Raw genomic sequence first — 23,894 nt, 5'->3', positions numbered from 1 at the left:
AACAAGCAGCATAAGGAAGACATACAACTCCTGGCTGAATACTGTCAATACAGTCCTTGGAAAATCAATACATTAGAGCTGCTGGATTCCCACACATGGCTTACTGCACTGGGTAACCCTTGTGTTTGTTCCTTGATGTGGGCACAATGAGATGCCAGTAACACACGTGATGACCATGTGGTTCTGGTGTTGATGACACCCTAAGCCTGCGGTGGGAAAGCAGTATGCTCTGCAGAACCTTCACTGGGAGCCTTGCTGAGATCAAAGCACCTCTAGGTACAGGCAGCAGCCTGCAGATCTTAGCCAGGTTCATGCAAAGCCAGTCTAGATTTGGGTTTAGGAAAAGTCCTGGATCCAACAGCCTGCACAGTCACTGAGCTGATCCCACAGCTCTTGGGAATCTGGGTCAAGAGGACATGTCGAGCAGACATATCTCGTGTTTAGCTGGCAGCGCCAAACTCCTCCTACCACCCTGCTCAATCCAAATGATGCTCTTGATGTCTCTTTGCTATTATTACAAATCTCAGAACTGGGCAGATTTGCAAGCCCAGGAGAAGCACTGCCCAGAGTTAAGTGCTGGATCAGGCCAGTGAGCTCTCACAGAGGCCAGAGCTGTGGGAACAGAGTCACAGACACAAGCTGCTCTGACAGATCCTCTGGGGCCGTGGACTGAACACTGCTGACCCACTTAATCTCCATGTGCAGACAGAATAATTTCAGATCTGCTTCGTTTTATTCCTTTCAGTAACACAACACCCAGTTCAACGGGTAGCGTAACACACACACTAAATGCTCTGACGCTCTCTTAATTAGCAAGTGTGGTCTTATTAAAATTTGTATTGCAGTGATAAGTAAGATGTTATTTAATGGCTCATAAAAGAGCTACTTTGTACAGAAACATTACTACTGAATTACTTTAATTAAGATTATTTTGTAGCTATACCACTTATTATTTTCTATGTACAGTAAATATAGGCCCTGTTTTTGTCAATGATCCTACTTGATTAACCTCCCACCCTCAAAGTGAAGGTCTACTGGAACCTGCAGTTATCTACAGAAGCAGACTTTGTGCAGATGGCTGGCAATCAGAGCTACAATTTGATGAACTAATCTCTATATAACATTCAAGTCATTGTATACATTGCTTAGGCTCTTTGTGAAAAAATTGCACCTAATCAAGATTCTATTTGATCAGAAAAAGAGTAAGTGTGAACACTCCTTACTTTAATTGCAAGGGTGCCTTAATAGAGCACACCAAGGAAATGATTAAATCTCAACACAATGTTCTCTTTTACATTTACAATTGCCTTCTCAATCAAAGAGACATAAGACATTTCAATAGTTGAAAGCACGGTATCCTTACTTTTTGTGGTATCATGAGTGTCCAATTAATAGGTAACACACACAAAGAGAACTTATATTTTTTTCTCACCTCAAGCAACCTGCTGTGGTTCTCCAGACCAGTTATTAATAAATCCACAGAGCATTTCACCATAACTACTTCCTTTCAATTCTAATCCTTCGTTAGTCTTGTAACAATTAACCAGTAAACTATGATGGGGATTTGTAAAATTCTAATACAAGGCATTCTTCAGCATAAATATGCACAGGTAAACACCAAGCTTTTGGATATTCCGAGCTTGATGCTCTCTAGTATTATATGATGCATTTTGCTTCTCTAAAGGATAAAAGCAGTAGACTCTCAAATTAAACTCATGTAGGAAAATACGAAAACATTGAATCTAAATAAAGGAGGCCTGCTCTTGAAGGCAGTTTGTTGTATGGTGAAATTAAGCGGAGTTTTTTTTTAAAGATGCTTTTAACAGCGTATTCAGTTTTTCCTAAGACCAGCAATACCTACTCATCCACATAAACAATTCAGGATTATGTAAAACTAACAAAAATCACAGTAGTAAAGATGTACACAGAGAAAGCAGCATGTCACGTACAATCAAAGAACTCAGCTGTTCCCCATTAGAGTCTGGAGCGATCTGAAGCCTTCTGCTCAGTTCCTCAGATAGCTCCTGAGGACTGCTACGGGATACAGGAGATGCAGGAGGTGGTGGCAACAATAAGCTTAAAGAATCCCCAGTTGCACCCGCCTCCTCTGAAATGGCTTCCCAAAGCTGACAAAGGAAAAGAAACTGCGTTAACTATTTGAAGTCAAACCAAGCCCCATGCATTCCAGGTAGCCACCTCACTGTGGCACACACAAGTGTGATCATCAGCATTAATATTTAATGAAATAAACTAACCCCTAGCGCACACAAATAGTTGCCTTCCTCAGTATAAAAACATTCATAAGAACATTCAACACCTTAAGGCTGAATGGGATCTGAGTTTTACACAAGAAGTTTGCTTAAAAATATCTACCAAAACTCATTACTTTATTCTACCTGTAGGTTAAAAATAATGATTAACAAGATCTCAGAGTTTTAAATAGAGCCAAGTATTTCTGGGGGGGAAAAATAGCCTGTTTTCCTTCTAAATCAAGACACTGAAGAAAACTCAAACAAATGGCAGTTCCATTTGGTATATTTCACTTCTTACAAAGCTGTCTCATTGTTATTCAAAGCAGAATATTGAAAGTGTTCTATCTACTTAGAGATAATGAGCAGTGCTTGCTATTACAAATGTGTGTCCTAGCATTTACATGGTACTTAACACTGCACATACTCTACTGGCCACCTACAAAAGCATGTGTGCAGGAAAGTATAACTAAGTTTTTTATTGTGTCTCCAGTATTCTACTCAGTCGATTTCCATAAAAACCATGCAAAACCATTCCTGTTCATGGTGCATAGTAATTAGCTTACAAAATGGGAAACGTTTGGGCCTGAGGTTGGTTAAATTCTTAAAAGCAAGACCTTTATATACCTCAGGAATGTCTCCAGTCTCCATAGGTTCCGGTTCCAAATCCTCACTAATGTGTCTTCGAGAGCGAAATCGCCTATGGGCTGCTTCATGGTTTATTTGTCTGATGTTGTTATCTGAATCAGATCCCACATCACTGGATAGTGGGGAAAAGAAGCGAAGGAGGAAAGAACAAGAAAACAATGAATGTTAAACTCATTAATGCTTTTGATTATAATAAAAAAATCATTACTCTTGCACATGCCAGGCTTCGTCAACAGGAGGAAATTTAATTCTTTAATCCAAATGAAATAAAACCAGAAGCATTTCACAGATGTCATGTAAGATTGGAAATTAACATTCTCTGTACAACCAGAAAACCATTCTTTGTTAAACCAGAAAAATAAGTCCCCACTGTGATGTGTTAACCCCTTACAACTTTTCCTTTCCCAGCGTGACCAGATTCATTCCTGACACAGGGATTTTACTTCTGCCCCTCTCTTTTTGCCAACTATTGCTTTCCCTTTTCCAACAGCCAAAGCAATAACAAGCTGTTACTGGCTACAACCACTAGTTCAGCTCATACCAGCAGTGGTTGCAATGGAAAAAAAAACAAATTCCCTTAATGGTGTCCCTTCCTGGCTTGTGCAACTTCCTCCTGTGCATATCTCTGCATCTCCATTACAGTACTCAAGGGGCACAAGAGGTTGTTAAAAGGCAGTCTTCCATTTAAACCTCTCCTTTAGGATGAGGGAGCGTAGCTTTTAAGGAGAATTATGTTCAGGAAGGATTTATTTGAGAAAACATTTTAGTACAGCACATTTTAACAACCTGCAAGACAAATTACCCAGCTGACACAGACTGTACAATAATCAATATTTTCTCTTAATGACTAGATTACTATCTGAGTTACTAGTCTCAAACTGAGAGGCCAACACTATCGATTCTACTATCAACCCCACAAGACCTTCCACTCCTAGTGGTTTCATAAATTTACAAAATCAGAATCACTTAGTTTAGAAAAGATGTCTGAGATCATCAAGTCCAGCCGTTAAGCCATCACACCAACCCTACTGCTAAACTGGGCACCTAAGTGCCACATCTGCACATCTTCTGAATACCTCCTGGTATGGTGCTTCAACTGCTTCCATGGCCAGCCTCTTTCAATGCCTCAGAACCTCTTCTGAGAACAAATATCCTAATATCCAACCTGACTCTTCCCTAGTGAAAAATGCGGCCATCACCTCCTGTCCCATCACTGTCACCAGAGAGCAGAGGCTCCCACCACAACTTTCAGGAGTTGCAGGTAGTGATGTGGTCTCCCCTGAGCTTCTCTTCCCCACACTGACCATCCCATTCCCTCAGCTACTCCCCACATCACTGTGCTCCAGACCCCTCCCAGCTCCACTCCCCTATCTAGAGACGCTCCAGGGCCTCCATGTCTTTCTTGTAGTGAGAGCCCAACAATGAACAAAGCACTGAGGTGCAGTTTCACCAGTACTGAGTACAGGGGAGCAATCATTTCCCTGCTCTTGATGGCTACACTACTTCTGATACAACACAAGATGCTGTTGGCCTTACTGGCCACCTGGGCACAAGGCTTGACAGCATCCTCTAAAGTTTCCTTTGTTTCTGTCTTAAAACAAGAGACAGTAAAAACCCCAACATTACTTAATTTGTATGAATATGGTGTCCACCTCATTCTTTATCAAGCCTAGAATAATGTATGAAGTGCATTAGTAGTAATTATGCATTCCCAAATCACCTGTGATACTGACTTTTCGGTCATCTTAGCTACTCACCAACCCTGAAGCCTTCAAGTTATACACCCATCTGATGCTGTTTTCCAATTATTATTATTTTTTTTATGTGTCAGTAAAGCATTTCTGAAGCCATGTAATCTTCACTTCATTTACCATAGTCAGAATTCAAGGAGGTGCTAAATTAAATAATTTACAAAAACTGAAGTTTTATGGACACTTACTGATACCATTATAAGATGGATGGGATTCACTTGAGAAAAAGTAAAAGCTGCTTAAGAGATAGCATTTAAAAGAAATAGTTCAAAATCTGCTGAACAAAAACTAAATAAATTCTACTTAATTACTCTAAGATAATCTAATTAATCTAAGATAAACACATCAGACAAAAAGAACAAAGTTAAATATAGAAACACACATAATTCAACTATGATAACAAACATGCAAGGAAGAGCAAACAGCACTTGTGATAAGCACTTGTAATAACAGTGGGAGAATAGTAGCTACAGAAAAATAGTGAAAGATGTTCGACTAACTCATTGTTTCAGTACAACTCTTAACATTTTCAGATAAACATTGCTACAGCATTATAAATCTAATTATAGGCAATGTACAATGAAGGCTTGAACAGGAACTCTGCATTAGTACAAGCACAGATAAGCAAAAGATGATCTCCTTAAAATCAATCAGTCTAACTTAATTAAAACTTAAAAGACCTGAAATGCCCGTGCTTGCTATTTTTTAAAAATACTTTGTCAATAGCCTCTACAGAAGAAAATAATTTATTCTTCTTAACTTTTGCTCATACCCACAAACACGGCAAAGGACAACGATGTCACTTACATTAAACTTGGTCGGTGCCATTGCGTGGTTCTGTTGTTGTGGTTGACATAGTAAGTCCGCCCCAGGTTGTCAACCTTTTCCTCCCACCCAGGAGGCAGTGGAGGAGGTGGTAGCTCCTCCTGACGCTGAGACGCGGAGTCACTGGAATCAACCACATCCCATCCGTGCTTAGGAATGAGAGTAAAAAAGATGTGAGAGCTCAAGTCAAAGAGAGAAGTTATATCAGTATTGCTCACAAGGGTAAAGATTCCTATTTCTTTTTCCCTGTTTTTTTAAATCTAAGGCAATGAGAAATGGAAGAAACTTCATGATTACAGTGTCTGCTACATTTCAGCGATAAAAACACTACACTTCTACCGGTCTATTGAAACTGTAAGTTTGGGATTCCCAAACTTATTTGGGTGGGTATTCCTCCCGGTAGCCAGGTGCAGATCTCCAGTCGTGAAGCCAAAGAGCCAACTGCTAACTTCTGAATTCAAGCTGTGTCCTTTTCCTCATAGAGGATAATCACTGTTTTTCTTTTTGCTTTCCCACTCTCCCAAAGCATACAGGAACTTCTGTTCACCACTTCTGCCCTATCTTTCCAACAGACTCATCTGCAATTTGCCAAAGGGTCTGACAGTTGCTGACAGCAGCAAAAAACTCCCAAGGAACTATGTAAAAGCAGGACAACAGGCAGATGTCCTTATCAGACAAACATGCCTTTTCTGGGGAAGATTAAAAAAGAAGCAAACAGAACAACCTAAAACTAATTTTACTTCTAAATGTGTAACATAGCTTTAAGTATCCCACTGCAACCACACTGTATTTTATATCTGTTTCAGAAGAGTTTAATACATAAATCTACCTGAATTCAAACTAAAATCTAATTGCCACAGGGTATCCTTTCTAGGTAAATACTGCAATTCAATTATAGATAAGAAAATTCCTTCCCTGCTGCTGTTCAGAAATTAGAGTTAGAAGTGTTCTGTTAAATGAAACATAGAAGCTTTTCATTACCACCAATTTACCAGAAATGCTGTTTCTGTAGGGCACTGCCAGGGCCTTGTGGCATTATCTTACGTACTCGAGTCAGGAGGACCTTACTCACAGAGCTGACAAAAATTTACTTTCAACAAAACAGACAGTAAATAATGTTAAAAATAGAGACTCACGGGTAAAGAGAGCATCACTGTACGCATGCTGCTGAAAATTTTTTTCTATATGAGATACTCCATTCTTGAAACACATACTTTTCAGACTAGTTTTGTTAAAGAACTGCTAATAAGTTCAAGTCAGTTATTTAGGCACCAATTGTGAGATGAACTATTTACATAAAAGAATCCATTCACTAAAGAATGTAATAGCTGTAAGCACATTGGAACCTTTTACTTGTTACTTCAAGTATCACAGAAAAATCAGATTACATTAAAAATATGGTCATTTCTATGAAATTCACAGTTAGAGATTATTGTTTGTTTTATAAAATATGTTTGAGTGTGTCGTACATATATATACGTATAAAAACTCAGATTTTTATGCAAATTGTATTATAAGTACACATACACACACAAAATACAAGCATATTTATACACACATACATACACTTTTTTGTACGTCGTGAGAGAGAAAAAAAACTGGGTTTTGAATTTGTAAAGTGCTGCTGCTGATGAACTGAGGTGCTGCATTACTACGTGCCCTGAGACACCTCAGCTGCCTCTGTACCAGCACTTGGGCAGACCTCCTGAGAAGCAGCAGAACACAAATGTATGGCTTGGGATGACAGCCCTCCTTCTCAAGCTACAGATGACTGCCCATTATTAGTAATTAAAGCAAACTTGGGCTAACATCCACTCTGTCAGCTCTAATTAGAGTAATTCTTAAAATGGATGATGGTGGTAGGAGTGCTGGGAAGTCTTTAAACCTGCTGTACCCGCATGAGCACTATTCTCTGTAAAGCTGGTGCTGCCAAGAAAATAAAGAAAAATGTTCCAACAGTTAACTTGGACACACTTCTGAGGAATACATACTTAGATATTGAAAACAGACCATCACAGTTATGTCAAATATGAATTATGTGGATAGACTTCTCAAATTCTTCTGCTCTCTTGGCGTGACTTATACAGCCTTGGGAATGCTCATGAAAACGGAAAAAAAAACAACACACCATAACTGAATCAGAGAGACTTCAGAATTCATTGTGCCACTTGAAACAATAGAGAAAGTATCATCTTATGGTTTTGAAAGCACGGGAGGGGAAGAATATGCTGAAGCTAAACTAACACCATCATTTTATCTTTCAAACCACAACTTCTAGGATTATATCTAAATCTCTAATAACTTATGTACCTCCAGATGCATAAGAATGACAAAAAGAAGATATCAGATAGTGATCTCTTGATAAGAGTCTTACCTCAGACTCATCCCTTTGATCGCTGTTTTCTTCCCCTTGGCCACCATTTTTAGGCATGTAAGCCATCTTCAGTCTCAAGAAACCCTTTACACGAGACTTGTGACTAGAAGACATGGAGTTACATTTAATTCAATAACTCTTCAACAGCTGCAAGTAATAAACCTTGAAGTAAGAAATGTTTTAAAATGCAAATACAAATCCTCACCTTCTTGGTCTGAGAAGGAAATCCTTAAATGTATATGGCCTTTCCATGGTTGGGTCTTCAGTCTACAAGTATGTAAGAAAATGACAATTTAAAGGGCTTGCCCACAAGCACAGTAGTACATAAAAAAACATTCACATTGCAGACATTGCTAGAGAAGACTCTACAGTGTGAGTTACCCTGGGTGGGTAGGTGGTAAATACATAGCTGCACAAGAGGTCCACTAGATGTCACTGCAAGTAACAGCAATGGGCTGAAACTCGGTCTCATCGCTGCACGGAAATGCACGCAACAAGATCTGGAAGATCCCATAAAGCAAACCCCTGCCAACTTTCTGCTGCCACCCAACAGCACTGCCAGAGGAGGATGCATCCACCTGAAGGAGTGTTTTCTATGCACAATAGAAAACTATTTAAAAAAATACAGCTCAGCTAGCTTTTACTTCTTATTTCAAAGCTGTTTAGACTTTGAAAAACAGTAAGAGGTTGAAATTCTTTATGGGGCAAATCAGTAATATCTGCAGGTTGACAGGCTGCATTGTCTGCTTTACATTCAACTGGAAGCTTCATGAAGCTTTAAATCTTAAAAGCTTTCTATCATATTAGAAATTCAGATCTGCTGCACTCGCCATGTCTGTGAAATGAGGGCCATTATTGGTACAAAACTAGAAATTTAGAAATGAGAAGGCAAATATGAGAGGCAGAAATCCATGCACAGATTAAATCTTCTGATTTAAGGGGTGCACCAGTTATGGTATCGCTGGGAAGTATGACCTGTGTTATACTGAAGATGTAAGCACATGCTGCAATAAAGACCACAATTACACAAAATTTTCCTAAGATGAGCACAATTAGAAGAACGCTGCTCCTATCTGCCACCAATTACAGAAAATGATAGCATATCTGCAAAACCTTACAAGCCCCAGCTTTACAAATAGGAACACTACCTGCATGCAATTCCTTTACTAAACTTTCATAGACACGGGATAATCTATCTCCCAGGTATTATTCATAAAAAGCTTTATTGTCTGTGATACCACAAAGTCAATGAACAGTAAATTAAAAATGAATTCCAACTCACTATCGCAGATTTTACATTAAATGCCATACAGATTAGCTTGTCACAGAACATCCTGCAAGGCATTTCCTGCATTAAGTTTCCACTTCATCTGTCTGAGACAGACTTCCCATTTTCTCAGCGAGACACGATTATGAAGTATTGCTTTTTAGTAGTCTCATCTATATTCAATGTACATTAAGTAGAAGGTGTGTACTTCAACCAAATTTTGTTGAGAAAGGTTGGATAGTATCAGAGAGAACCAGGATTTTGCCAAACAATTCTATAGTTAAAAGAAAACATTTGCTAGTGAATGTATCACAATCTCTCCTATCAATGTACAGGAAGGATGAGTGAGGAAAACACTGATTAAAATAAAGAGACACAGAGGATGTTTCCCTGAGCATCAAATTAGTGCAGACCTTAAGAAGCACAATGTAAGTCAATGTTACAGGGTGTGAGTACATCCGTATGGGCAGGCAGGAAAGCACTCTGTGCAGACACTGCTGTGTGCCTGTCAGGGCAATGGTTCTGAGATACGAATTACAAGTATTTCCAAGGGAAATTTAAGAGAAGAAAACACCTTCTGGAGCTAAAGAAGTTATCTGCAAACATGCAGAGAAGGGATTTTGTAGAGGAAGCACATTCACTTTCTAGTGAGCCTCAGTAGAAAGAAGTGGGGGGTACTAAGTATAAACTTTTCTTGTCTTCGCACAATTGAATTTATTGTGCAGTGAAGCAGCTAGGAAATTTTAATTTAGCAGTTTCTATGTAAAGACAGTAGAAGTCTAAAAATGATTTGAAATTGTAAGTGTAGCATTCCACTGTTTTAAATATGAGCTAGAGAGATGCAAACTCCAGTGCCAGCTAAGTCCACAGAGAGAGGACAGTGAAGCTTCCCATGTATAGGAAGAGTCAACCTCTTATGCATTGTGGAAAGAAGAAAGCTGCCAATTTCTCAAAACAGTTTGCAGAAAGTGTGTGACATGCCTGCAGCTCTCTCAACTCCCGCTGATGATTTGCAATAACTAAAACTAATGATCACTAAAAAAAGAACTGTAAAATACTACCTGACTCTGCAAAATAGGCACACAGTAAAACTTCCACCATCATTTTATACTTTGGAGCACATTTCCTCATAAATATCCACCATCACAATCATAAACATCCTGATGTTTAGTTATTTGTCTTTCATTACAGCATCCCTGTCACCAATCATCCCTGTCTCCAATCCAGCACCGTCTTTGGCTTTTCCAGCACGTGCCAACCCGAGTGAAGCAACAGAAACAGATGTGATCAGATCCCACCTACTGACAGCAGAAGCACAGAGCTCTCCCCCAAACTTTTTCAGTACTGGCACTGGAAGCTTTCATGCACTGCAGTCTGTAATAATTCTGCAGCTGTCTTCATTGGACTAAGATTACATTAAGGACAGTATTGAGCAGTTTCTGAATGTTGAGCATCCTTCTGTAAGCACGTTATATGAAAAGGACATCTATAAAAACCTGATGATAGTGTTAGTCTTATCCCATAACCTTAGCCACGTATTATTTAGACAAATAAATGGGACAAAAAAACATTTTTTAATTTTCTTTTAGCACAAGTTCTGGAAGAAATGAAGCTTGGCCATGTCATTCACCATCTGACTCAGGCCAGACAAGGATTTTAAGAAAGAATCAGGATTAGAAATGGACCAGAAGAGAAATCTGGATTTTGGAAACTTCAGTGAATCACCAGAGAATCACCACCTCCCTAGCCTCCACAAAGGGAACAACTACAGACTCCTCTGCATAGTGGGGCTCCATTTTTGCAAGATTTTTCGTTCAGCCTCTATGGCTCTCCTGGGAATATGTGCTTTAATTTGAATTTATTTCAGTAAATTGTCATGAGTTTTTAACTGCTGGGGATGACAAAAAAGTACACAGACCAAAGCATTTCTTACCGGAAGGTGGCTAAGAGGCACATCCACCTGGCCCAGGAAGTCGTCTCTAGTCTGTCAAAGAAAAGAAAAAGTAGAAAATAAGCAATTTTACCCATGAGGTCCTCTTTACACCAGAGAAGTAAAAAATAATGAACACCAATCCAGTCACAGTGAAGCAGGAATAAATACAGTTCTGTACAATTCAGCTATTCCAACAGAATGCTCTGACACTTCAAAACGGCTTTTTAGTCCACAGTGTGTGTGCTGAGTGCTAATGAAATTCCAGTGCCTCCTCTAATGACCTATGCATAATTCAAAATACAAAATGATAATCCGCTCTGTGCATGAATTCTTGGCTCAATACACATTTAAAAAGCAGGATGACACAGCAGTTCAGCATGCGTTCATGTCCGAGCTTGATTGCTGTTTTACCTTTAGTTTAAGGAGAACCTCACATTCACAACTAATAGGGAAGGGAGTAAAACTAATGTCCCACCAGTGAATGCACAATTGCATGAGTTGCAAACAGTTTCCCCTCAACTAAGAGTTTATCATTTTACCAAAGAGAAAGCAGGCAGTAGAACTTGTTGGCTGCCTCATCTCTCCAGCGCCCAGTGACACCTGATGATGTCTGGACAGGATGGTACCCAAGGGCCACACCATCCATCCACACCTCCCACCTCACACACCACGAACATTGACACAATGCTTCTCAGAGCATTTCTGGCAATCACAGAATCACACAATGGCCCAAGTTGGAAGGGACCTCAAGAATCACGAATCTCCAACCCCTCCACCACAGGCAGGGCCACCAACCTCCACATTTAAGACCAGCCCAGGCTGCCCACGGCCCCATCCAACCTGGCCTTGAACACCTCCAGGGATGGACGGGGCATCCACAGCCTCTCTGGGCAGCTGTTCCAGCACCTCACCACTCTCTCTGTAAAGAACTGCCCCCTGACATCCAACCTCAATCCTCCCTCCTTCAACTTCAAACCATTTCCCCTTGTCCTGCAGTTATCAACCCTTTCAAGGAGTTGATTCCCCTCCTGTCTGCAGGCTCCCTTTAGGTACTGAAGGCTGCAAGGAGGTCACCCCGCAGCCTTCTTTTCTCCAGGCTGAACAAGCCCAGCTCCCTCACCCTGTCTTCATAGGGGAGTTGCTCCAGTCCCCTGATCATCTCTGTGGCTCTCCTCTGGACCCTCTCCAACAGCTCTCTGTCTTTCTTGCACTGGGGGCTCCAGACCTGGACACAGCACTGCAGATGGGGCCTCACAAGAGCAGAGTAGAGAGGGACAATCACCTCCCTGTCCCTGCTGGCCACCCCTCTGCTGATGGAGCCCAGGAATGTGCTTGCAGGGACAGAAGAAAAGGAACAGAGCACATTAGCAAAGGCAGACAAAGAGGATAACTTCCAGAGGGAGAACACGTACTGTCATCACTCAGTAAATCCTAGAAAGAAACAGCAGCCAACAGTTTTCTCACCGAACAGTGAGACCTGATCAATATATACAGTGACAGTGGGTATAAGCCTTCTAGCAGAAAACATCTGCATCCTGACCACATTGCCATTTCTGTTCAAGCTGTGTGCCTTCTGAATGCTGCTCAGGCATTACCTCTCTCACTTAGGGACACCTCCGAACTGACACAACACTGAGCAGCTCTTACAGTTAGCAGTTGCCAGCACTATGTACTAATGTATAAATAAAAATAATTCCCTTTGAAGCCAGTTTATCTCAAAACCAGAAGTAAACCATGCGTGTGCTACCCTATGCTTATCCCCATTTTCATACCTCACCTAAAAATGATGACTTCCAGCACCTCAATCTATATTTGACTGCTGAATATGACATTTCCAAAGGAATGAAATTTTGGCAAGGGATAAGCCATACAGTAATTAAATAGCATACGTGCATTTGCTTTGCCAATCACTGTGCTGGATTTATATTTGGTATTCATTAATCTTCTAAGATATTGATTTTCAAAATAAAGCATCTTGCATTAATCAAAAATCAACTGTCTGTCAGGGAAGACAAATTCTGGCAGATCCTGTTAATGACACCAGATATCAGCCCCACTGAATTCCAAAGAACCTGCGTTTATTTATACCCCCACTATGCACAGGATTCCAGGAAGTGCATGCTGCTGCTCTAAAGCCAAGTTTACATATTCCTCATAGCAGAGCATTAAGTTTAATATTAAAATCCATATTTTATATGATAACATAATAAGAACGCTGTTTCTATTACAAAGATAGCATAGCCCTCTGATCCCTGGAGACGGACACATGGCTGTGCAATATACTCATACAGCAAAGCAAAAAGAGCACCTGTACCAAGGAGCCTGTCTTTTCCAAATTTAAATAAAAACAGCAAACAGGCTTTTAATTACGGGATTGTGATTATTAATTCACTCTGGAATTTATTAATTAACTGCTGGAAAAACCTGGCAGCATGCATTGCTTTTAGAGAGTCAACACGCTTCTCACTTAACACTGGCAAACACCACCTACCTTCCTCCTCCCTTCAATGGGATTTCACCAGTATCAACTGCTTGGAAATAAACACCTATCTCTACATCTGTTGATGCAGCTTTTTTTTCAAGAAAAGCAAATCTCACGTGCACAGAAAACTTCCAGGTTGGTTACTGCCCCTCTGCTTTGGGGCAAAGGCTCCTGCAGCTGCAGCAGCACCAGCACTGCGTCCAGCACTCTGTGCAGGCAGGGCCAAGGCTTCAGCTCCTCCTGCTGTCCTGTAAGACAAGGGTTGGGGGCGGGGGGTGCTGAGGCGGGACAGAACCATGACAGCTGACCTAAACTGGCCAAAAGGATATTCCATACCAAGTGATACCATGAGAAAAAATTATAAAAGTGAGGGCAGTTGGCTGGGGGTGGACTGCTGCTGAGGGATGGACTGTGCATCAGCCAGTAGATGGTGAGCAATCACGTTGTGCATCGTTTACTTTGTAATAGAGATACAGTAGGGCTGCTCCAGAAGTAATGCCTCCCGTGTTATGGTGCTGGTCCACCATGTCAGAGGCAGATGTTGGTGGGAGGGCAGTAGAGGTTGAACCTTTCCACCAATATTTCCCTATATTCCCTTACAGCAGAAGGAAGCAGAGGGGCAGACTGACAAAATGGTGAGCCCTTCTGAAAGCCTTATTTTTATTTGGCACTCCACATTGCAAGCCAACAAGTGTTCACTGCTATCCCTTCTCGTTTGGAATTAATGGAGGACCAAAGACTAAAGATGCTTGAAAGTAACAGAAAAGCTCATGATTACTGGAGATAGTAAATCAGTATTATTTTTTAAAAGCCATATTTACTTTATTTGGTTTCAAAGAGAATGTGAAATCTCATTACTCCAAATTCTGCCCTATTTTCCTGTTCGTTCTCTCATAATGAAAAGCAATCGTTTCTGTTCTTTGTTGGAGGCAGAAAGACACCATCTATTTAGGAAACCTGAATCTGTCCAACCGTCCCCTTAGTTATGAAACCATCTTGTAAAAAAGTAATACTAATGCAAAAGTCCTTTCATTTCTCTTTGGTGTGCTCAAAGACAGCTGGCAGATTGGGCATTCTGTACACTACATTTTCTTGAATGCACACGAGCTGCTCTGATTACATCAGTCATAAAATCCCAAGTGCAGACACAAATCTCACATGTCCAGCCAATTAGAATGGGAAAAAGGATGCTTCACCTAGTTTGTGCTGATGATCCTTTAATGATCACCAAATGCAAACACTATGGCTGAGAGATGTGTCCAAACGCCACCTGAGCTCCAGCAACTCAGCGCTGTGCCCGCTGCCCTGGGAGTTTACTAAGTGGAACTGTTTATAGTCACCTGAGGAGGTACAGAAAGGAGACAGGAACAGGAGATGAAGGGCAAGGATGGTGAAAGGCCAGTGGGTCGAGACCTCATCTTCTGTTGCTTAGTTTCCCATCTTTCTCCAGGCTGAACACCAGGAGCTGCTGATGCTGGGGATCCAAATGGCCCCACAGCGCAGTGCCATGCAGCCACACATGGTCAGAGTGCAATTATCGTTGCAGGACAACTTCAACACTGGCAGCCCTAGATGCAGAGCATGATCAGCATGCCAGGGTGTATCATCTCCTCAAGGTGCAGGAGTGCTGGCAGCTTTGGGAAGATACACCTGAGCGCTGATGTGTTCTGGAAGTCAGAAGCTGACGATAGAGCTTAAGATAAGAGAAAATAGCAAAATAACCTGATCTGGCAAAGAAAAACCCAAGAATGCAAAGAGACAATTACCACCATTGAGCAAATTCAGTTGCCAAATCATTATAAAAAGTGTAAAACTGAGCAAGAATTAAATTTATGTACGTGTTACTTCGGCACCTCACTTGAGATATGATACAGCATCACTGCTCAGTGCCAGAGAAGCCATTCCCAGGCTTTAAGGGTGCTCTCACATAGCACTAAATCTACATGGCATAGAGTGGTTACGCATATCAAAAAGGAAAAGGCAACCCAAGAGCAGAAAATACCCTCTAGCTTCAAGTTGCATTCTTGCAACTTTCTTTTTACGTACAGAAGTAACTCATGCGTTATTTCTGGCTTTTGAGACACTGCCTAATGTTGAATTTACCTGATTAAAAATTATTAGAAATAATTATTTCTGAAACTATTAGAACTTTCCTCTGATTTTAAAAGGTCGCATTTTTACTTGTATCCCAAATACTGACAAAATAGATGGACGCTCAGAAAAGTGCTGCTCTTAAAGGCATAACCAACAGAGAGCAGCAGTTGCAGCAGCTCCAAATGAGTGCTTTCAGATTTGGAAAGGCATCGCACTGTAAGATGTTTTTCTCATTAGCAAAGCTGCCCTCACAGGGAGGTGCTCCAACAGCAGAGCAGAGACACCTCGCTTCCAGCCCCTGTGCATGCCCATACATTATTCATGTCTTCTGCAGATCTCACTGACCAAAAATTAAAGACGTTTCAGTAGTTCTTCCTACAAAGCAACATGTTTTAGAAAAAGTATTTCACGTTGCAGAATTGCTGTGCTGTTGAGTGCATTATTTACTTATCATGAATGGCTCTACTGAATATGAATATCCATGAAAGTTTGAGCCAGAGCCAGAACTCAGTACCGAATGGTGACATGGAGATGGTCCAGCATCTGCGTCCACCTGCAAGGCACACAACCATAGAACACAGAACACATCCTGGCAGCATGGGTTTCTTACTGTAAATCAAAGCAAAGGTACAGCAAAACAGCAGACCTTCAGTTCATTTCCTAAACATTTACCCTGTAGTTCATTTGTGCAGTAATACAAGAACATTTACTGTTCCTCTAATGGTCTTCACAGAAACTTCGTGCAGGAAAAGCCACTGCAGCTACTCCCATTTTAGTTTCCATCTTTTCTTTCTTACTGCAAATCCAGCTCTGTTGTCGTGACAAATTAATCTGAACGATGCCTTTAAACTACGGATTTGGTTTTTCAGGAGGAGTTACTGGGGAGGAGTGCACTGGAACACCAGGTAAAGCAGGCACATTAATGAGCGCCAGTAGGTTTGTATACAATATTCTGCACTCGCCAATGACACCCCACAGAATACTGCTGAACATCCAAATGAGCCTGTTCTCATTCAGCCGTATCTGTCCCTCTAAGCCTTCATTACTGAAGCCCTCCGGTGCTGTTTCCATCCATTACGGGTAGTTAACACAAGTCACTGCACAGTGGTTCCCAGGATATCGTGTACACTTGCACGGGCCTCCTCGTGGCTGCATCGTATCTTGGACAAGATAGGAGCACTAACACCCGGGCAGAGGCCCTTCCCTGTGCTGCACATAGGAGCACTCCGAGCAGCTGTTTCAGAGAGCAGGCAGCACCACTGCATTTGCAGCTGAGTGAGAAAAGTCAGTTTCCCAGTAAGCACAGACAACCGTGACAACCAGATCCTTATGGAAATGGATGAAGTACATAAGCATAAATGATTCAAATTCTAAAATATTTGTATTCTGCTGCTACTGCTTATTTAAACCCACTCAGAAGCACTGGGCACTTATGCCAAAACTTGATGCATTCCTGAAACGTGAGCAACATCCCCAAAAAGCTGTGGACAATGGCAGGGTGAAGGCAGCGGCTTAAAGATTTATTCCCTTAATTACAACAACACAGCTTCTCTGCTGGGTCCTGGCTGTATCCAAACGTGGGCACGTGGGAGCTCTGTGTCCTGGTGTGGTTCTCAGTGACAAACGGCACTCTGGAGCCTGCAGCATGCCACAGGTGTGAGAGGGCTGTGATCACGAAGAGGGTCGTGTGGAAGGACAGGTGGACAGCCTACCAGAAACTGAATACCCTGGAACAGTTCTGTTCCACAAAATGGGAGGGGACAAATGAAAAAACAACAGAGAATACTCAAATGTGCTGCAGGAGTGGGTTCTATTCGCCCTGCTGGGCTGCCTCAGCTCTCACAGATTGCTTTCTATATTAAATCCCACTTAACTTTCTGTTTTTGAAAGCTGATTGTTTGGGATATTTCAAAATATAGTTATGAAATTGACAGAGAACTGTGACTTTCTGCAGTGGCTGACAGGAACTTTTGTTAGCAATGCAATCGTATCATACCTTCACAAGACCGAGCAGCACCAAGTGTAAAGAACATGGGGATCTTCCATTTGGAGGATGACTTAAAATGGCAAGATCAGGGCTACTGGATGGTGTCACTCCCCCTGCATCTATGAGCATCTGCTGGAAAACAGCTGCTCCTCATTAAAAGGATTTATGGCTTTTGTTAAGTAATAGACATACATACATAAATATGTCAGGAACAGACGCACAGACACCTCCAAGATAGGAACAACCAAATCATGGGAAGGTGTCCCAGCTGCCTACTGCTGTGCTATTCACGAGCACTCTAGCAACTCTACAAACATTTACTGAGTGACCCAATGCTTTCTGCCCTCTATTCTGTACATCTGTGGTCCTCTTGAAATTAACTGCATTGGCAATGGAGCAAAAAGTGGAGGCAAAAGCATTTTTTACACTGTGCTTGTTTAAGACTGCGCAAGATTCACTGGGGAATCACTGCCACATGTCTATGAGAGACCTTTTTCAAATTCTACACTCTTGCATACTAAGAGGTATTGAATCTAGAAAATTCAAAGTAGAAAGACTTTAGATGGAAAGCAACCTTGGTAAGTCAGAGAGCAACATCCAGGCAGGCAGACAGCAGCAGGGCTGTGACAAGAAGATTATGGTGTTCCCCAAAGGACAAGGAGCTGCTTCATTGCTGGGACTTTCTCAGAGGCCCAAGTTCTGCATGTGCTCAAACTCTTTTTGCAGTACCTCCTGCCTGCACAGAGCAACACACATCCTATGGCCAGAGAGGATTCCAAGCAGTGCCATAGGGAACTGATGGAACAAGGATGTATGAACTGACTGTGTCTTAGCAAGCATGCTTTCTCCTTTCAGACTCACCTGCTGTGCAGGAGAGCACAGGTAACACTCAGAAACAAGCAGCTCACAGAACTACAGTGAATCGATTGCTGAAAGAGAGCACACCTGCTAATGATGGGAGTGGATGAGGGGTGCTTGGGACACTCTGCAGAGAGGTACGACATTCAGCAGATTAAAAAGAGAAAAATGAGCTGACACGTTGCTCGTTAATATTGCCTTGTACTGCAAACACTATTAACTGTGCAAAAGACCCACACCTTTTGCCACGGCTTCTTCTCCCACCAGCATTGCTTGGATTTCCCCTTCACTCACTACTTCCAGCCATCAACTGGAGCTCCTCCACCATGAAGCCCAATTGCCAAGGAGACAAAGAAAAAGAAAACGTGGAAGCATCAGGAAGCAGAGCAGTGAGATAGCAGCAGCACAGCAACTGCAAGCAGGTTGGCATTTAGTCAGGTGAAGCTGTCCAAAGCCACTCAGTAAGTTACTTTAACAGCTTGATCTGAGCAGCACTAGTGTTCAAGAAGGCATGCACTTGGCAGCATCTGAAGTAATATACTTGTTCTTTAATGATTTTCCTAATGTTTAGAAAAAAATGCAACGGACAAATAACCTTGTAAGAATGCTAAATGCCACCTATACTTGGCACAGGAGCATTTTGTATCTGCTGTTTGCACTGAGCAGAAGTTGCCATTCTCTGGCCAGAGAGAAGCTGAAGGAATGCCTGTGTGAGGCACAGAAATGCTGATTAATGGACAGTTAATGTGGGTTGGCTTCATCAGTTCTTTAAAGAATGAGCAATTCACAAAGACACATGTTCAACCACCTCTCCTCCTGCCAAAACAAAGAACCTCGTGAAAATAAGACCAGCTAAAACTCAGAGGTTGGAAATAACACCTTTCTTAGTATTGGAAAGGAGAGCCAATGTTCCATTTGCTTTGCTGGTTTCTCGCGTTTTCAGTTCTGAAACACATGCCCATGCCCATATGGGTCCTGTGAGACCTTGGGCAGGAGCTACTTCCCCACTGGGGCTTTGTGCAGAGCACGGTGCCCTGGTTTGGAACCATGGTTTACGACTCCTCAGAAGTGACCTTTAGGGGAGCTGACATAAACCAAATCTGTGTTATTTCCCTGGCTCACGTATTATGTCAGGAGATCAGAAACACACTATTTTTAACTACTTAATTTGTTAAACAATTTTCTTCTCTCCCTTCTGGTGGAACACAGGAAGTCATGAAAACTCAACTTAGAATACTGACAATCCCAATTAGTTAATTCCTTAGGAAAAAAAAAAAAAGAGAGAGAATTACAAGTTTATATTGCTCAGTTCAAAACAGCTCTTCTAATTTCTTTGTGGGAGAAAATTATCCATTTAGATGGCAGCCAAACAAGTATGCATGTGGTGATACAGTTTCTCAGGGCGAAGAAAAAAGACCAGGGGTGAAAATATTGAAGGCATTCTTCTAATCAAATACCGATCTCTTTGGTTTGTTTCCTGCATGAAGAGTGGATGCATATATGGCTACTGTGGGTTATAACAAAAAAAAAGAATGGCATGAGGACCAGTGGCTGCAGAAACACTTGCTACACGTTTGGCCTGTAATGCTGCTTCCCATAGAACTCAGGAACGTTACAAAAGGCAGCAAGGGCTCCCCGCAGCTCCAGGCTCTCAGAAACGTGACAGAAGGGGGAGAACATCACATCAGCTCCATGGCGAATGGCACCGGCACTGCACATCGAGGGCTCCGCGTTCCTCTCTCTCTCCTCCTCCTTCTGCATCTGCTTTGGCATCCAGCACAGCAAACCCAACCGGTGGCACTGCCCGATCTGCACAGCCACTGAACCTCAGTGCTGTGGGGTGCGAGGGCGTGGATGTGAGGCTCTGGTGTTCTGTCCACCACCTCTCCGGTTCCCAAGCACTGTTCACTGGCCCTTTAGCAAGAGGAATGGGGGCTGCGTGTGATAGTCTGCTGACCGAAACAGGTGTAAATAAGTAAGTGAGTGAAACAGCAAGCATTTCAAGCTGTTTGCAGAGAGCAGGTCACATGGCGGCTCTCAGAGACAACATGCAGTGCAAACCCTGCTCACAGACCTATACAGGAAGCCTCTGTTCTCCTACACTAGAATGCATACCCCAGCTAAACCATCCCTCCATTTCCATGTGCCTCCTGCTTGCGAGAGGAAGCGTCTGAGGCACGACCATACAGCCTTCCCTGCCGTAATACCAAACAAGGAGCACGCTGAATGAACACTGAAATAATGCCTATTTTTTAATATCTGGATAAATTAAGGGGGATGTTTAAATTCAAAAGATACTTGCTCCTACTGTGTCATCAGCAATCACTGATTTAATGGAAAACTGAATTATCTCCCTTTTTTTTGTAGGCATTCGGCCTGCAAATCCAGGCAATTAATGGATCCAAAGGTGTAGCTTCCACAGGTCTGCGCAGAGAGAAGCAGCAAATTCTGCATATAAACCCTTCTCCGCCCCATTTGTTTTTATTTCTCTTTACAGGAAAGTAAATATGAGAATCCTGGCCTAATGCATTGCTAGTTCTCTGAAACAGAAGCACAGCAAGGCTTCCTGGTGGGCGGCAACAGCAAGGCACTGTGCACGTGGAGCTCTTCCTTTCAGTTCTCCCATTACCAACAGAGTGAGCAAGATTTGCTTTCACTTTCAGATGCTCTCATTAATGTAGCTGAGGAATGTTAAAAAAGAGTGACATCAGACAAAACAGCATCAGCTTCCCTCATCCAAGTGGCTGCCATATGGCTTCTCAATACTCAGTTACCTACGAAGAACAAAAAATTGCATTCCCCTCACACAGCTAAGATCCAGCTAAGATCCTCCCAACGGGCAACAGGCTTAAAGCAACTCCACAGATGCACTGATTTCTGAAAAACCCTTTTGTTTTGGCTGCAAGCATCAAATAGTAGCTGCTATTTTGCATTTTATAGTGCATGTACTACCTACAGCTTTCAGAAATTGCTAGTATACAGCCTCACTTCAAAGGAATAGCCCTTTGATGCGATTTATTTCATTGTTGATTTTTTTATGCCTAGAATTTGACTCACAAAAGCATATCCTGGAGTGCAGATTACATCCACAATGAAAACCAAAGTTTTAAACTCCACTTTCATTAAAATTCCAAACATTGCTAATATCTATTTGCTCTTTTTCAGTGCTGTACACTGAGAGATGAAAGCAGTAACAGAGTTGGTGCCAACTTCCATCTGCTGAAATCCAGAATCTAAACATTCATCTTACAATGCCTGTCTTTGAGGTTCTTAGGGAACTGTAGTATCATTCATCATGGGATCAGGAAAAAAATAACATATTTTGAATATAAATCAGCGCATCCAGCAGTCAACTTCATCACATCTCCATCAGCAGCATTTAACAAATCCTTAGGGGCTCAGTAACAGAGAAGTGTGCTCAGACAGCTTTGTTTTCACACCCAGCAGGTTGCTCTGTGCTTTGGGGTGCACTGTGCCAGCCCCCCACTGCCCACCTCCCCTTCTGCCCCTCCATGTCCTTTTTAAAAGGGCTCTTTGCTGCTCTGCCTGGCATGGCACCTGGGCTGGAATTACTGCTCTGCAATCAGCTGGGGGTTTCATCCCCACTTTAGCAGGTACACATTTACACGTGTATACATTTTCATGTATGTTTATCTTGCAACTTGTGTTAGCAAGAGAACAAAATACAATCCCCACGTGTGTACTTGTACTCACCTGCTGGAGAACACCTGAAAACCAGCTGCACTGGTGACAAACTGACAATTACAGGGAGGCAGCCTTCCAGATCTTTGCAAAAAAGGCCCTGTCTGCCAGTGGGCAATTTTTCCACAAAGGCAGTTTATACGAAGACCTGAACGGGCTTCTTTAACACAGCAGCAGAGGTACCTGAGAGCTGGGTGTTGGTTCTAACATCCTACACGGATTTCAGACCCCTGCATAGCATCATCTGTTGCAGAAGATGAAGTCCTGACAATACAAAAAACTGTCAACTAAGGTTTACAAAAAAAGACCAACATGGCAGCACCACGCTGCTGGGGATTCAAGCATTCTTTGGTTTACCAAGTGTGCTTGTGAAGGGACCCAAGCTCTGCACTGGGGAACAATGGCACTGCATCCTTCCATTGCCAATCATAGATTGTATTCTGGCAAAAAGCTCCTAAATTCTCATTTATACACACTGCAGTACACTTGGAGAAATCCACTCATTTCTTACATCATACTTAATTTTTGCAAATTACAAACACTGGCTAACTTAGGACAAAAAACAGTTTCTGTAAGACACTAATACAGACCTGCAAGCCAGAAATTCACCACATGCAGCTTATTTGCTGCTCCTGAGAGAAACAAAGGTACAGCTTCTATTAAAATCTCCTTTGCTGCAAAACCCAAGTATACCAACAAGTGGTGTTTGACCAGGTACATTACATGGATGCAACACTAATGCAACTTGCATCTCAGGACATCTCTGTGTTGTACTTCACCTCCTCCTTAAGAAGACCAACTCATTAAAAGGTCACAGAGCACCTTGTGAAGCTTCTGAACTGGAAAAGAAATGCTGGTGATCTGCATTAAGGAGGCAACCAAGAGCTCCTGCCAGCGCTTTGGGGAATGAGCATATTCGTATCTTTTTTTTGTTTTTCGTTTTTATTAGCTTAAAAATGCAGTGAAAACTGCAAAAGCCTCAAATCTTGCAATTCACACATTCAGAAAGATGTACTGCCCAGTGTTCAAAACACATAGTACAGCCTACTGAATTCTGAAAAGCTGCTTGAGAATAAACACACCGCTACATGACTGCAAGCTGCATCCCCAAACACACTGCAATCACTCCCAGCAAGTATGGGTCACCTGTGTTTATAATAATTCAGCCTGCTGGCAAGTTGTCTCTGATGGTGCTTCTAAAAATAATGAAGTGTTGGTAACACGGGTGCTTCGCAGCCCCACTTCCTGATCCTCAGAAGAGCCACGTGGAGGGGGTTCTGCGCCAGCAACAGAGTTCTGTTCCATTTATACTGAATCTGAAACGAATGAATGTCTTCTGGTAACACTACACCACGCTTGAGGCAGATTTGAGCTAAATGGTTGGGATATTTGTAACCGAAAGACTTTTCATTGCAGATGTACTAAAATACAAGGATATTACTGGCAGAATGCACAAAACTTGAGCTGTGGGGTGTGCGTCGACATCCAGGATACGTGCAGAATGTAGTGGGTGTAATTCCTGGCTTTGATGATGCTTTGAATTTTATTTAGAAGCATGAATATATTTAAAATAACTGATTTAATATAACTTCTTCAGATAACATTGCTATAAACATATCGTAGAATCATAGAATGGCCTGGGTTGAAAAGGAGCACGATGCTCATCCGGTTCCAAACCCCCTGCTGTGTGCAGGTCACCAACCAGCAGACCAGGCTGCCCAGAG

The 23,894-nt window shown here is 42.0% G+C and overlaps 1 protein-coding gene across 3 annotated transcripts in view; it reads right to left on the bottom strand.

The window, feature by feature from the left end:
- NEDD4L (NEDD4 like E3 ubiquitin protein ligase) overlaps window positions 1–23,894 on the bottom strand; it is a 45,227-nt gene that overhangs the window by 11,610 nt on the left and 9,723 nt on the right. For all 3 annotated transcript variants that reach the window (XM_031557174.1, XM_031557172.1, XM_031557173.1), the window contains exons 2-7: window positions 11,048–11,098; window positions 8,053–8,114; window positions 7,848–7,950; window positions 5,456–5,622; window positions 2,877–3,009; window positions 1,950–2,126 (exon numbers count right to left, since the gene is read on the bottom strand). In XM_031557174.1, coding sequence (XP_031413034.1) covers window positions 1,950–2,126; window positions 2,877–3,009; window positions 5,456–5,622; window positions 7,848–7,950; window positions 8,053–8,114; window positions 11,048–11,098 — 693 coding nt within the window. The remainder of the gene's footprint in view (window positions 1–1,949; window positions 2,127–2,876; window positions 3,010–5,455; window positions 5,623–7,847; window positions 7,951–8,052; window positions 8,115–11,047; window positions 11,099–23,894) is intronic.

Source organism: Meleagris gallopavo, chromosome Z (assembly GCF_000146605.3).
Source record: "Meleagris gallopavo isolate NT-WF06-2002-E0010 breed Aviagen turkey brand Nicholas breeding stock chromosome Z, Turkey_5.1, whole genome shotgun sequence".
In the NCBI taxonomy this organism is placed as follows: domain Eukaryota; kingdom Metazoa; phylum Chordata; class Aves; order Galliformes; family Phasianidae; genus Meleagris; species Meleagris gallopavo.
The sequence above is the reverse complement of the archived record's forward strand: the minus strand, read 5'-3'. Positions and strand labels throughout refer to the sequence as shown.